Consider the following 16,001-nt stretch of genomic DNA (forward strand, 5'->3'; position numbering starts at 1 on the left):
ACCATTAAAACACATAATGTAACTGAGACTTTAATAAGCATTTAAAATGTTATAGCAAGTATACTACATGTCATTCTGAGTCACAGGCAAACAGAAAGGGATACACACACACACACATACAGCATATCAAGCTGACAAATTGAAGTAATGCAGCTGCCATTTAAAAATACTTTGGGTTTTATTTCAGCTTCAATTCATCGTAGGAACAAGCAGAAACAGGAACAGCTACGAGATTGGTGGGCAAATGTTTTTATACGACTTTGAATGAAACCAAATTTAAGGAGAATGTCAGCATGACAGCTCATTACATGACCAGCGGTGGAAAAATAACTCAGAACATCAAGTAAAAATACCACATACATTAATTAATACATACAGGTTTTGTAAAATTTTACTTCAGTAAAAATGCACAAGTGTTATCAGAAAAAACACATTTAAGGTATCAAAAGTTTAAGTACAACACTTGTCAGTATAACCTTGTGTTAAACTGCTGTTGGCTTGTTGTTACTGATGTAACATATAAACAGCATTTTAATGATGTAACTTATGGGGTTTTAGCTTTTTGTAACTACTTTATATACTTTGGGTAGTTTAACATATAACAATGCACCATTTTGTATATTCAAAAATCTTAACATGTGAGGTAACTGTAGCTGTTAAATAAATGCAGTGGAGTAAAAAGTGACACTAAAATATTAACCTCTGAAGTGTTAAGTAAAAGGTGGGAAAGGGCATCAACAGAACAAGTGCTTTAACTTCACTAACGAAAGTGCTTGAGTGAATGTATGCTCAAAGGTAAAAGGAACTTGTTTTATTTAATGACTCAGTAGTTCGCAGAAATACATTCATGCTTGTTAGTAGTGGGCTTGTTAGCAGTCTTTTCTAACCAACATTTAAACTTTTTTAAAAGATTGTGCCACTTCAAGGCACAGATTACTGCCGGTTAGCCACGATGAGTAAATCTACATTTATTCATTCCCAATATATCTTAAAAATAACAAAACAAACGCATAAAGTAAGATTACCATGACCAGCCAGCATCTATGAGCGATTCAGTTTTCTTCTTCATTGCACCTCTTTACGGCACATTACGGCAGTTGGCAGCGAATGGCACATTATCGCCCTCTACCTACTCGGAGACTGAACTGATTTTTCAGCAAAACAGCTTTTGCGAGTATTTTTCCTCACCCTCATTCACTAATGCAGCACTCTAGTGATTAAGTATAAATTGAGGTATCGCATCTAAGTTTTTTTTTTTTTTTTTTAAATGTCTTCATTGGTTTCTTACTAACAAAAATGCCGAAATAATTAGTAGATGCGTGCAGCGTCATACAGAGAAAATGAAGAGAACAAAAGACACAGAAAGTAGACTATTTCTGAAATTAGCTGCAGGGCCAAGTAATAGGCTTATGGCTGAAATATGTCCTTTAGAGTTTAAATAATTTTATATACTTACTGTAAGCATTACTGTATGTAGTTTATGAGCTAAACAGGTCTGCAGATTTGAAAACTTCAAAATTACTATCTTGAGAGTAAACATTATATCACTGTAAAGATTCAATGACATGATGATTAAATGCATTAAGTACCAGAATATAAAATGGTTACGGAAATAGAAACAAAAAAATGGCTCATGCCTCTCTTAAGGCATAACTAATTCAATATAAACCATTTTTAACATTTCTCTTTTTTTACATTTTAGGACATCATTTAAATGTTTTCAGCTATGTTCCCACATTATCATTATAAAAAACATTCTGTAAATCTAAAATGAAATAATGCGTTCCTTTGTACTGATAAACAAAATACCTTATTTTAACTCATTATTATAAAAAACAAAATTAAGAGATTAATTTCAGACAAACTGATTTTTTTTATTATTATTTAAAAACAAAATATAAACCACACTACACTTTTAAAAAGCTTGTTTTCTCTTTTGTACAGAACATTTTAGTGTTGAACAAGCATTTTTAAAAATGGCCACATGTGAGCAAACAATCATCACAAAGACAGAATGAATTCATGTGAAAACCAAATTTCTTAAATGTTCCATTTCCTGGCAAGTTTGATGTCAAGCCGTTCCAGTAAAACACCATCTGAAATGCAGACCTGTCTAAAATTTAAGGGTTCACTCCAAGCCAAAACCATTTATTTTGGTCTGAATCTACACAACACAGTTAAAGAAAAAGAAAAAAAAAATCAGTCTAATCATGACAGCTCCATAAGAGCAAAATATATCCAACAAATTATTCTTAAGCAATCCCTTGGACAATGAAGGAATGTAGTGCTGGTTCATCTTTTCTTCATGGCTGGAAATACCAGTATAAACACAAACACATGAAAAACCGAATAGCATCACCAACTGAACACTTACAAAACAGAAAGACTTGGATTAAGCTACACATTATATGTTGTGTCCACCCTTAAATAATCTTTACAAAAGTTACATTATTAGTTTTTGCTTGTCAGATACAATTATCTTGTCATGTTTGCTGAACTAGTACCTTGAGTGTTTTGGCACAAATCTTTGTCTTTTTTTTGGTTGTATGATATGTGCTCTGCATTGAATAAACAATTCAAAACAGTATTTGGGTCGTGTAAATCGTGCTGATATGAAGAAGTGGCAAAATGCAGACCATCGTTGCCTTAACCATCTACTGTGTAGTATCTGCAAAATAGAATACTGTTGTTCATACATAAATCTACAATAACCATTTATAAAACCGTAATGCGGCTGCTTTTCTCTTCTTAGGCTATGTTTCCATAAAGTATCGTCACCCCATCATAGAGACCGTTGCACCTGAGCTAACAATAGCACGTCTTTCAGAATCAGAAACTGCATTCAAGCTTGTCCAGTCAAAAGAAATCGAGAAATGTGTACCAGGAGTTGTCCAAGATTTTTCTTTCTTTCTGAACCAGAATCTAACAGCAGCGTGGTCCCACAACATATCTGCCAACATTAACCTATGAAATTACAAAAATAAAAAAAAAAAAAAAAAAAAACAACAAGGGGGGGGGGGGTTTTCTTTCTTTCTTTTTTTTTTTTTAAGTACAAAAGGTCTCCATCTCTCCACAAACCACACACATACATACTCCTTCCTAACAAGCTACTGCTGCAGCCTTTGGCTATACTGGCTTCGCTTGTTTGGATTAGATCATTAGATGCCAATTTCTATGCTGAATATCAAAACACAGCTGGGCTCCCAGTTTGATTCTCTAGTTCCAAAGAGTTACAACATGCTTACTGTGCCTCATGCTCGGCCTATTTTAAGGTATTTTTGTGGCTGTGTCTGCTGCAGAGCAAACATTAATGGTTGGTCTGCCATTTTAAGATTGTCTCTTAACACAATCTGACACAGAGACGGACCATTCTTTCTGACATATCTGAAGTATTTCTTACATATTTCCATAGCTTACACACTTTGTTGTTGTGCGTGAGGAAATGAAGTGTGCAATAGGATTTAAAAATGGATCTACCTGCCTGTACAAATGAGTTGTGGAAAAATATCATACAGGAGTAAGAGTGGTGCTGCTAAGAGTTAAAATAAAAGAGTGAAAAAAAAGAGTGTTGACAGTTATGTTAGGTAGCACTGCACTGCCCGAGCTGGATGATGGTGAGGGAAACCCTGGATTGTACACATAACTCCGTCTTCAGTCAGTGTGAAGTCCGTTAGAACCAATGAGTGTTCCTACAGGGTGTTGTTCTCTGGGGAGAAGAGAGCTGCCAGGCCCAGTGCTTCACTTTTCAGTATATCCTTGTCTGGCTTCGGCTTTTTAAAGAGCGATGGAAGATTCCGGATATGAACCTCCTTCCTGAACTGCTGGCACAGAGCTCTCTGTTGGCAGAGGACAGAGAGGGGGGAGAGGTGAAACGGAGCAATCCAAAGCTCTATCAGAAAGAATTTCATTAGACTGTACAGCCCTGTTGAGCTGCTGCACATTTTTTGCTGCTGAGCAGCAAAGATTTACAATACAGCCAGAATCAGACTGCTGAGTAATGACTTGCACTATTAGTCCAGTATCTGTGGTCACTTCTAATCAGCTACTTTCAGGGAAGTGTAATAGAGAAGCACTGCTCTCTAGTGGCTAAACGTGGCATTACCCCAACAGTTCCTGCAATGAGTTTCTTGAATTGGTCTTTCCTCTTCTTCTCTCCAAACTTCTGGGCATTGGGGTCCATGAGCCTGTGATCATATTGGTCCAGACCCTCAACACTGATGTTTGGGATCTGGATCATCACTGCCCTCAGCTCCATGTAGCGAGGCCGCTAAGACACACAGACAGACACACAGACACGGACAAAGAGGGGCAAAAAGGTTAACATTATTGCATCTTACATCTGGTTTCATTGCCGTTCACACTAAAACAAGAGGAGTAAGCCTGCAGTTATATGGGCTGACAGATAAACTGCTGATTGAACAGTTTTAGCATTTGTCATCCTGCATAATCCTCAATTAGAAACCAGCCAATACCAACCTTTCTTGTCGACGTTATGTCATGTCCCACAATCACACGAGATTCACATACGCCGAAACGAACTCATTTTTCACAAGAAACACTCCTGATTTCAAAACAAACCGCCAAACGAGCTGGGTGTGAATACACACTAAAAGCGATGCATTCTCAAGATCTTGACATGAGTTGCAGTCCAAGGTGACTTCTTGAACCCAAAAAGGCAGAAAAAAAGAGCAGATATTGCAGAGATGATGCCTTTTGACTCACCAGGTTTTCATAGATGAGCATGGCCAGCTGAGAGAGGGTGGAGTTGCAGACCTCATGCTGCCCATGAACCTGAAGGCCCCGAAGAACACTGGCGAAGAACCATGTGACCGCCTCAGGAAGAAGATTACCCCCTACGACCTGAACAGACGCAGAGAGGATATGGAAAAAGGAAATGACAGATGTTCTTTCATTAGCACTGCAGTTAATTTTGAGTGAACCCCACATACACTTTCTGCTGCAGAAACACTAACTGGAGCACCGGATCTGACACTGACTTTAGTTTTAGCATTTGCTATACGCAGCTATAAGCAGCTAATGCATCTACATAAGGTGTAGATGCATTAGCTTTATTGCTTTGATGTAGTAGAAACAAATAGCGCTTGGAGCCACAGACACATGGAAGTCACAGAGATGGACTAACACACTGCTGGATTTGGTCTTTTCACTGAACAATAAAAATGTGGCTCATTCTTAAAAAAAGGTGTGTATGTGAGTGAGATATGAAACAATAAAAAAAGAGACCCAATCTCATATCGAACATCTGTTGCACCGAGTGCGCTACCTGCCGCAGAAGGGTCCAGCAGACCATGGAAGCAGTGCGGTGACAATTAGTGGTGTCCTTCCACGACAGTGAGGTGAAGGAGAGGGTCAGCAAGGTCATGTAGATGTTCTGGGTGAAGAAAAAAAAGAGAAACTCTGAGTTTATGCAGCATTTAATGAGTGACTCTGCTGGCCTATGAATGTTTCGTGATGCTGACCTCATGTTTCATCAGGCATTTCCCCAGCTCAGTCAGCTCCTCTGTGGGCTGGGAAGGAGACGCCATCTGCACTGAATCACTGATCATCATGTCTTCCTCTACGGGGGCACATTTAAAATGATGAGGCAGTTGACAGAGAAAACCCCAAACAAAATCTACTTGTTGATTTATTTTTTTTTTACCCTCCATTTCCTCCTTATTTGCTGCTGATTCAGGCACTTTTTTGGAAATACAGGCCACAGCTGGAAGAGAAAAAAAAGAGAAATATTACAGACCCACAACAAGTCCTGACAAAGGCCACACTTCATATTTTAAGTGCCTCCTTAATGTGTATCATTAAAAAAAAAAAGAAATCACCTCAACAGTCCAGTGTCTTGGTTACTTTTAGTTTTAAACTTGACAAACAGCAACGATCATTCTGTTCAGCTGTTCATTCTGCTGTTTATCAGGATGGCACAGTGGAGGATAATGTGGCTTGTGACAGCGACATCGACGTGTCACACACCCCTAACCTCCATCATGTTGGCGACCTGTGCACCTGTATGTGTCAGGCACTGAATGCAGCTAATTGTTTGCAGTTGTGGCATTTAGACCTCTGTGCAAGTGAAATCCAATTACATGGTGTGGTACTCAACAAAAAAACAAATTGAAACAGTCATGTGGGTTCTTGATTTTGGAGTAAATAACATTTGCCCAAACCTCTTAAGATAAACCCCAGCAAGATGTTGTTAGTCAATCCAACTGGAAGTAACACAGTCTTATCAATATGTACAGTCTCAGCTCTACTGAAAAATTATGGCTGATATTTGCACTTTCTTAAAGCCTTCTGAATCCTTTTGTAGCTTGTGCTGCTGGCAGGCGCACAACGTTACCATGTGACTGCAGTGCATTAAGAGTATTAATGAATAAGCTTTGAGCTTCCTTTCGTGATTCGCCAACAGTGAGTTTAGACAGGGACATTATATTGCTATCATAAAACAACTGTAACATCAATGTAATGAAAATAACGATAACGATAAATAATTTATTTTTAAATCAATACTTAGGCCAGCAAATGTAAATTGGCTGGCACAAAGTACTCAGTGCAATGCTAGTTAACACACTTATTCCACTATCAAAACCATAAGTCCAGCTTATTCCAAAATATTTTCTTCATAGCAAAATATGTGCACATTTATCTCATGTTTTACCTAACATTTCCATGCTGTCAGGTAATGTGACTAATTCAATTTTATTTCTCTGTAACACAGAGAATGTTTTCCACACTTGTTTGAAAAGCTGAAACTTAACTCACAGAGGAGATCCAGAACCTCCCTGGTGAGCAGGCGGACCATCTGCTCCTCCAACATCTCCTGCGTCACCTGGCTCTCCTGACACACCACCTCTTCCTCATCCTCGCCACTGAAAGCACAACAAACAGGCTGCCAGTAAGTCCAGACATCCAATTTGTAGCTTAGACACAGTGATCTATCAAAGAATTAAACATACAGTATACTCATCAAAGGCTTTAGAGAGATTTGAGAAGAGCTCTTAGCTGTGCTCAGTTAAAACTGCAAGAAGACTCAAAAGGTGTGTTTAAAAGATCTTTTTGTTTATATGAAATTAACCACCATTCTTCAGATTACCGAAATGCTATAGTTACAGGGTGAACTCTGATTTGTATTTTGGGCGTTCATGTTTAACTTAAGTGTTCAACTGACATTTTTCTATAACAGCCTCCATCGTGACTGGATCATAGCCATCCTAACTAAAGACACAAGGGAACTACACACATAATGTCCCACTTCCTCTGCTTGACCGTCACAATGCACATGCACAGATCCAATGATATATACACAAAAACACACAAACACTCCATCGCATCTTACTTGACAGAGGTCCTCTGGTTGATGACCTGCCACTTGACGTTGAGTCTCTGCAGTATGAAACAGAAAGAAAGCCGTGAGATTTGCCAAAAAAGTCGCCTGTGACTGAGTTAATTAAGCACACCTAACAGCGAGACAGAATGGGGAGTGTGGAGATCCTGACCTGCAGCATGTAGGCGAACAGAGGTCCCAGCAGGGGGCAGAGCAGGCTGTCAAAGTACTCCTGAGGACATGATAGCACCAGCTGCCTCAGAAACAACCGTACCACATGTTAAGGAAATTCCAGTTAACATAAAGCAGTAGCTCAGCTTTGCTCACGTAGGGTTAAAGTCCATTTCAACGAATCTAGGAAAATGATCTAATATATAACCAAACCATTAGCTAAAGCAGGGCAGAAAGAAAAACTGCCAGCTCAAATGAAGCAAAGGCAAAAGAGGATATGAATCATGGGACGAAGTCTGTGGTCAGGCACATGGTCGAGGGACACAAAAGCAGAGCCAGCTATTTCTTCAGCCAATCTCTCAATGGTGTAGAATTCCTGCTGCAGTGACTGACCTGCATTTCCCAGGCCTTGGAAGCTAAGGAGAGCAGAAGAGGAGGTATAATTTAATCTGCAGCAGCATGTGAGGTATAAACAATGCAAAAAAGAAAAGGTTTGGGGAGGGAACTGCTGCAATATCATTCTCACCAGTTGTCATACAGTGTAGTGAAAAACCCCTGCATGCGCTCCAGGTTGCTCCTGTACACTGGCGTGTCATAAATATCCAGAGGATGCTGAGAGACACCTGGACAGAGCACACGTTGAGAAGATTTCACATCATCATTTTTTAGATGATGGCCCACTACAAGGCAGGAGTCACATTCAATAAACTCCTCTTACCAAGAACCACATTTTTATCTGCATCCATCAAGTCATGGGCCCTGGAGAAGGTCTCACTCAGACGGGCCACGTTCTCCGGCATGAACAGACTATTGAGAGTCCTGCAGCGACAAGCAACAAGTAAAGAAAGTCAGAGATCAGTATGACTGGACAGAGATCAGTACAACTGCAACTACACAGATTACTAAGACGCTGTTACACTGACAACCTTTTTCACTAATGATCCACTGACAAGTTGCACCTAAAAATCGATGTCAGAACCATGTCTGTATCATATGTAAAAGGCTTGATGAGGGGATATTATGATGTTCAGATTCTTGTTAGTCACATGGGAAACATGGCTGTAAACAGTTTTTTGGGGCATGAAAATGAGTAATCTACAGTAGAGCACCTGATTAGAGCCAGCAGATTGGGCAGCAGGACCAGGAAGTGGGAGGTGCAGGGGTTTCTGTAGATGGGTGCTCCAGCGGGGGTGTAGCTCATCACGAAGCCACCAGCCTTAGCTTCCTCCAGGTCTGTAGGCCAGCGTGCCCGCTTCACAACCCCCAGCATGGCATACAAACAGAAACTCAACTAGAGGAAGGTCAAAAGAGAAGAAGGAGCAAACAAAGATGTTACACTGTCACATCAACAACAAGGCTAAAGCCGGTTAGTGCAAAAAAAAAAAAAATCCATGAAGGACATTTTTTGTCTGGCAAGTTATTATCTGCTTATGTGGCAAACAATTTTGATCAGAGGACTTTTTCTGCAGCCTTGAAGAGGATGTTTAGTATCTACACTGTCAAGGACAGAAAACTGCACTTACTAGAGCTCACAAGCTAATTCTGTTTACACCTATTCACTTACCCGCCCCCTATTAAGGCCTGCTGTGTCTGTATCTTTACTTTGCTCAGTGACCACCTGGTCGGCACCGACAAAAGAAAGGAACGCAACAGGATCCCAAAGCACACTGACAGACAGAAAAGAAAAAGATCAGTCAAATTGTATACAACATATTTTAATGTAATGACAGACGATACAGGGAAACAGAAAGAATTCGAAACGCACCGCTTCATCTCATCCGAGGTCAGTTCTGCAATCACTGGCGCCATCAGTTCATCTAGAAAAGCTTTCTGTTTTGCAAAGTCTTTGAACTGGTTACTGATGAGCACCAGAGCTTCTATCAGCGCACATTTCTCCATGTGAGTCAGCATGGCGTCACCGGAGAACAGCTTCTTCACGTTATCATAAAACATGTCAAAACACGGCTGGGGAGGAAAAAATAAATAAATAAATGAATCATGCCTACTCATTTTAACATTGTACTACAGGTACGCAGTTTGCACATGCAATCAACTGCAGGCAAACATAATCTATGTCATACTATTTTACTTCAACAGGGGTAACAAGGACACTTACCAAGATGAACTGTGGGTAATCCCGGCAAATTTTGATAATGGAGGAACAGGCGTGCCTCCTCACGTTCTTCACAGCTCGGGTCCGAGGTGCCTGAAGGTGAAGAAGATGTCAAATGAAGAAGAATCAAACAAAATGTTTTTTTCTTTTTTTAAAAGATAGTTGATAATCAAGGAGACAGAAAATGTATATTTGGAACCAATATACATTTGCAGTATAAATTAAAATCTTACGGTCAAAGTTTAGACTAACTAGTGATAGAATTAGTACTACCCTTTGGTGCAATTTTGAGGTACCCGAGTTATTTCCATTTGGTACTCCTTTATTTACTTCCACTCCACTACATTTTGGAGGTAATTATAGTATTCGTTTTCCTCCTCTACATTTATTTGATAGATCTGGTAACTAGATATTTTGCAGAGTCGGATCATTAATGCAAAATACAGAAACCGCATTATTATCAAATTCATTAATTTTATCGACAAGTGAGCAAAGTAAACAACAGATAGCAGGAAAAATGCTAAATATATGATGAATGAACAATGAAGACCACTCACCTTGTTTTCCTGACTAATATCAAATGTGATGGCTTTAAACAGCTGTGTGTGACAAAAGAACACAATACTGTAAAGTCAACATTAATGATAAACGCAACATAAAACATGAAAAACCTTGTGACTGGGGTAACTTTTCTGAAATTACTTTTTACTTTTACTCCACATTTGAGGTGAAGTAGCTGCAGGTCATATGTCAGACCACCATTCACTGATCTGACCATTAAATTAAACCTGAATTTTTGAACAACTACCCAAATCACCACATCCAACTATTATAAAACCACTTCATATTATGCACTTCCATTTGCCTCCGGATTTTTACAATAATACACGAACACATAAAACTAATACGTAGTTGACTAGTTATGACTCCGCTGACCTTGCAGAGGACCTGTGGCAGGAAGTGCTGTCTTCGAATGGCAAACAGGAAGAGGGCTGAGACGTTGGTGAGCACACAGGACAAGATGAGGGGGTCTTTGGTGTCATAGTTCAGCACGGCCTGCAGCAGCTCTATGCCCTGATCTATGGGCAACTTCTACACAGTAAGAAGCAGGGAAGAAGAGGGAAGCAAACCTTCACTTCACTTGAACATTTTTCCCCACAGGTGCTTTTGTCCTGTAACTTGAAATTGCACGCGTTACCTCCTCCTCGAGACTTCTGAAGATCTGTGTGACCATGCACTCCATGAAGACGGTCATTGCATCCCACTGGACCACTGATGGAGACAGGAGTGAACACAGGCCCTCGGCAGTCTTGGCTGATCAGGTGAGGACAGAGAAGTCAAGTTAATTTGCTGCACATCAAAACTAATAACCAACATGCAAATGAAACATAAATTACATGTCATATTCATGCATGCTTCTACATCTGAGTGGGCTGTGATCTTGCTCTATTAAATCTAACCAACTGGGACTTTGCGAGTTCAAATTAGTCACACAGTACTGCATATTTTATGTTAAATTAACCAAATCCCCAGCATATGTACAGAAAAATCCACAGAACCGAAGCACATTTAGAAAGATTCCCCAATGCTCCTCTCTCTGGACGCTGTGATAATGGGAGGGACAACAGTGAAGACAAACACTTACACGTGGTGTCCCCAGTATCAATAGGGCTGCTGATTTGATACTGCAACCATTCTGCTGCTATCCGGAAAGCCTCCAGAGGAACAATGCGACACGCACTCCTCAGCACTTCTCCCTGCTGTGCTCGAAAAGCTGTCAAGCATGAACATTTATTGTGAAAACATTGAGGGATAAAATAAAGAATATTGATCTTAAGTGAAGAAAGGTCAGATCCACGGTATTTACAATTAAAGAATGAATTGAAGTCCTCATCGCTGTCAAAGTCGACACGGGAGTACTCGCAACTGGGGTTGTCGTCTCTAGAAGGGAATCCAGTCTGGAATGAGAGACAAAACCTTCAGGACACCCTGTTTGTCTGTCACGCATCCTAGGAATGGCAGCACTGACATCACCATCTCACTTTGACTAGGTTGGTCATAGACGCTCTGAGGTATTTGATGGACATCTCCACAACGACTGCTTCCTTCGACAGAGTCTCATGTCTGAACAAAGATCCCCAAGTGGCCAGAGTGGACGACTTTAAAAACTGCAGGAAAGGAAAAATGCAGTTTAAACAAAGACTTAGAAAGTTTGAGGTGAAGTCCATCCAGAAACTGCCGCTATCTCACCTGACTGGAATGTGTAGTGAAAGCTAAAAAGGCCTCCATGTATTTGCTGAGATTGGCAGGTACTTCGACCTCTACGTCTGAACCCTGCGGGAAGAACATGACATTAGAACGTCTGAACTGCTAAAATATGCTGTTATAATACATGACCTGTGTGTACGCCTGGACCAAAGATAAAAGATCATGTGAACACGGGAATTAATGTGCAGTCACATGAGGATGAACTCACCACTAATGAGCAGAGCTGGCCTCCCAGAGCACACAGGACCTGACACAGCCTCTTCAGGAAGATGTAGCGCCGCTCCACCACCTCCACCGTTCTAAAAGGGCATAGTACACACAGGATTAGAAGACACAGCCAGATGTACTGAATAAACAGTTTTTATGGCTGTTTTACAGCAGGCAGTCACATTACTTACTGCGATTCAGAGGATTTCTTACATATTGCCAATCCATCTGCTGACCTGCAGGCAGACAGACATTCAACAATAGTGACACTGGTTGGTTAAAGCCTGTGAAGAGGGATGGCGGAGAGAAGCAGCTGTACTCACTGGGCTGCAGACAGGATGTAGTGGATGGCCACATCATCAAACAGCAGCATGAATGGTTTCCTATCCTCCAGCTTGCCCTGTGACAGAATGACACAGATGGTTTTTTATTGTTTATTGAATGTAAATATACACAAGCCATCTGATCTACAGAGTGATAAGATGAAGTTTCATATTCTAATTAGAAAGCACTCAGTGAACACATACTTTCATAAAGGCTACACAATCTTCTAAATTAGTTTTAGGTTTTTTTTAAGTGCATCCGGGTGAGCATTAAACACACATAGTGATGATGTATTTGATCTTCAAAAAATACATAAAATCTGTCCGAGAAAGAAAAATAACTCTAAAATAGCCACATGGTAGCGCTATTGCTCCTGATCTGCACCACTTCTTTCCATGACTGATGGGCCTAACTTTGCAACAAGTTAGATGGTAAGATGTTTTTTGTTTTTTGTTTTTTTTACAGATATCATACAGTTGCAACCATGTGATTAAAAAATGAAACTGAAAGAAGAATCTCTTCACATCTATGGAGCAAGCATTATGGCTTAACTATGGCCTTACAACACACGTTCTCCCTGCAGCTCACCTTCCGGCTGATAGCGATGAGCAGACACTCAGCTGCCTCCAGCTGCAGCTCTGGTTCACTCAGCAACAAACACAAAATCTCCAGTAGATGACAGTTTCCAGAGGTAATGTGCACCAGAGACACCCAGTCTATGTAGCCTGCAAGAGTGTTCAGTGTAGCCACAGCCACTCGACAGTGAGCTCTGGCCTGTGTGCGGGGAAAAAATGGAGGACAAAAAAAACCCAAAATGAGATAAGGGAGGACAAGAGACACATAAGTGTTGGTCATGTAAGAGTAGAGATGCAGCCTTGTATTCTCACCTGCAGTTCATGTCCAGGTGACCCTTTCTGGTTTAAAAAAACAAACAAACAAATGAATAAAACAAATATTGCAGTCAAGTCACTGTTAAATGTTTCCTTTGATAAATATGTATGTAAACATGTATCAACAGACAAGAACCATGACAGCACTGAGGTGTTCATCTTAATGCTACTCATTTCTTAATAACTGGGGGTAAGAGCCCACTGACCAGTTTACGGTAGTCCTCGACGTTAATGTGCAGGATGGCCATCATGAAACTGAAGATGCTTTCCATGTTTTGAGTGAGCGTCTGCTGGATGTCTCTGCGTCGCTGCGTTGGCAACGTCTGGAAGGTGATCACATCTTCTGCCAGCCTCAACAGGATCAACATCACCAGCTCTGTCTGTGCCTCCTATGAGTGAAATTTAATTTGACTTTATTCGCAACATAACAATAGCCAACAAAAAAACAAAAAAAGAATGTAAGAAGAATGTAATTCACACTGACAAAAACAAGAGGAAATGTGTTGTTTTGGTTCATACATGCTGAAAGATGACAATATCTACCAGTGGCCAAGCTGAGATGATGACATCACATGTAAATGTAAATTAAAATGACTAAGCCTGCAAAGGTATTTATTTGCATGTAAGGTATTACATAATGCCATTCTGATTGCACGCTATCTGGAAAAGGGAATGACTGATACACAGTACCAGACAGTTTCCTGCATTACATATCTAACTTACCCCTTGGCTAGTGAGGGCCTCCATCTCTTTCAGCATATCTGGCCAATGCTGAGGCCACTCTCTCTTTATCATTTCCACTATGATTCGTGACAGGACATCTTTGATGTGGCTCTCCTCCTCCAGGATAGGAAGGGTACCCTGATAAGATCCAAAACTGGCATCAGAAAAGTGTCTATGGCTGTGACAGTAAAACAGACCTTAAGATTCATTTGAACCATCATCGTGATGTTAACAGTCAATTGACGTCACACTTACATTTGATAACAGCTGCATGGCACACTCCTTCAAACGGACTTTCTCTTGCTGTTGCATGTTGTTCCAGCGGAATCTGCGAGGAACACAAGTGTTCTTTTAAATATGCCATCTTTATCGTGTAATCATGTGTGGTACTTGATTTATGATCGTTAATGTCACACTCACTTGACGACATGCTCCAGGATTTGCAAGCCAAAGTGTCTCACTACAGCCTGCTGGGCTTTGTCGGCTAATTGTAAGCCACATGGCACACAGAGGGAGCTGGTCTCTTTAAACTCTTCACAAAACTGTCGTGAGAAATACAATTTGTTACATTGCAAGCGACAGATGAACTGAAACCGAGGTTTAAAACAACACTTAAATGAACTTCATATTACCGTATCTTTGCAATGTGCCGGATTCGGGAGTCTACAGTAACAGCTGCCTCAGAAGCTTTATAGTAAATACTTAAAACAACATAAAGCTAACCTCCCAACGAGCCATTCAACATAAGGCCAATGCTGTCATTAACAACATAAAGGTAACTGGACTCATTAATTCGAGCTCTGCCTTTCATAAACCTCCACTATCAGAATTAAGCCAGATGTTACCATTACTATGAATGAATGAACGTTAGACGATAGTGGATGTGGTGGAGAGGTGATAATCATGGCATCCCCGAGAATTCGCATAGCATTTGACCATCATCATTGTAAATTCAGCCAGCACTTACTGACACAAGCCAACCCTATAAGCAATACTGTTACTGCTAGAATTACTGATAATAGCTGACTTTTTATTCGGCAACGCGAGTACTTGATTTTACTTTCACAACAGCTCTAACAAACGACAAGCTCGGCTAGCTAGCAGCTAGCTAGCAATCCATAACGATGCTACCTTTAGGGCCTCCAGTCGGTAAATTTGGCTTGTTTCTGCATCCATCATGACATTCACAGCTTTGATAAGCTGATCACACATGGCAGCCACCTGGTCGGCCATGACTTCAGGTAGCGTCTGGCACACTGTTAAGGCGAAAGCGAAGGGCTCCCTTATGCAAAACACCTGCACAAGACTGAGCTGCGCACGCTAAGGGTGGCACCAACGTGCACAAAAAGTGCTGTTTCGGTGTTTGAACCTTTGGCTTGCCGTTGAAATGGAGTTCTGGGAGTTGTAGTCGAAGCGCCATTTTATTTTATTTTTTAACGATCGTCTATGTACGGAAAGAGGAACCACTTCTGAGTTAAAGCTGAGAACCTATGAAATATGAATAAATGAATAAAATGTTATTCCAAAATTTTCTTTTAGAGATGTTTTTAATTTCAAAATACCTTTTGTTATTAGTAAACCTGCACACACAACCCAAAAGCAGCTAAATGGAATTCATCAATGGATGAATTCAATGGAATGCCATCAGTCATAATTTAAATAGAGATATGGGGAATTAAAGGATTTCATATTTTCAAACTGTTTTAAAATTGACAAAAAAAGACCACTGAAGCATAAAATATTTCAGGATAAAAAGGAACAATTACAGCAACTAACAACCAATAAAATGACAACAATATTATTAATAATAATAATATAATTTTATATGATACTGTCCTCCACTGATATTGATAGTATGATATTAGTTTTAACTAAACTTTCCTGATTCTGTTAAAACTAATCACATTGCTATGTAGCTTGAGAAGCATCGTGCAGTTCAGGTACATGTGGGTGTTGTACATGTACTGCT

At 40.2% G+C, this 16,001-nt stretch overlaps 1 protein-coding gene across 1 annotated transcript; it reads right to left on the bottom strand.

The window, feature by feature from the left end:
* Nucleotides 1-1,853: 1,853 nt before the first annotated feature.
* Nucleotides 1,854-15,437, bottom strand: LOC124066063 (exportin-5). The gene is made up of 33 exons (XM_046402132.1): nt 15,164-15,437; nt 14,453-14,574; nt 14,288-14,360; nt 14,033-14,170; nt 13,516-13,698; nt 13,307-13,333; nt 13,008-13,193; nt 12,419-12,495; nt 12,287-12,331; nt 12,097-12,187; nt 11,871-11,954; nt 11,663-11,788; nt 11,488-11,578; nt 11,266-11,394; nt 10,819-10,934; nt 10,557-10,712; nt 10,178-10,219; nt 9,624-9,713; nt 9,273-9,472; nt 9,072-9,174; nt 8,617-8,798; nt 8,226-8,326; nt 8,034-8,130; nt 7,787-7,923; nt 7,509-7,606; nt 7,349-7,395; nt 6,775-6,881; nt 5,663-5,722; nt 5,481-5,578; nt 5,285-5,392; nt 4,723-4,860; nt 4,103-4,267; nt 1,854-3,836 (listed from the first exon to the last, which is right to left on the bottom strand). Exons 1-33 carry the CDS (start codon nt 15,263-15,265, stop codon nt 3,690-3,692), a joined length of 3,666 nt encoding a protein of 1,221 aa, XP_046258088.1. The 5' UTR covers nt 15,266-15,437; the 3' UTR covers nt 1,854-3,689.
* Nucleotides 15,438-16,001: the final 564 nt, after the last annotated feature.

Source organism: Scatophagus argus, chromosome 10 (assembly GCF_020382885.2).
Source record: "Scatophagus argus isolate fScaArg1 chromosome 10, fScaArg1.pri, whole genome shotgun sequence".
NCBI classification, from domain to species: Eukaryota; Metazoa; Chordata; class Actinopteri; family Scatophagidae; genus Scatophagus; species Scatophagus argus.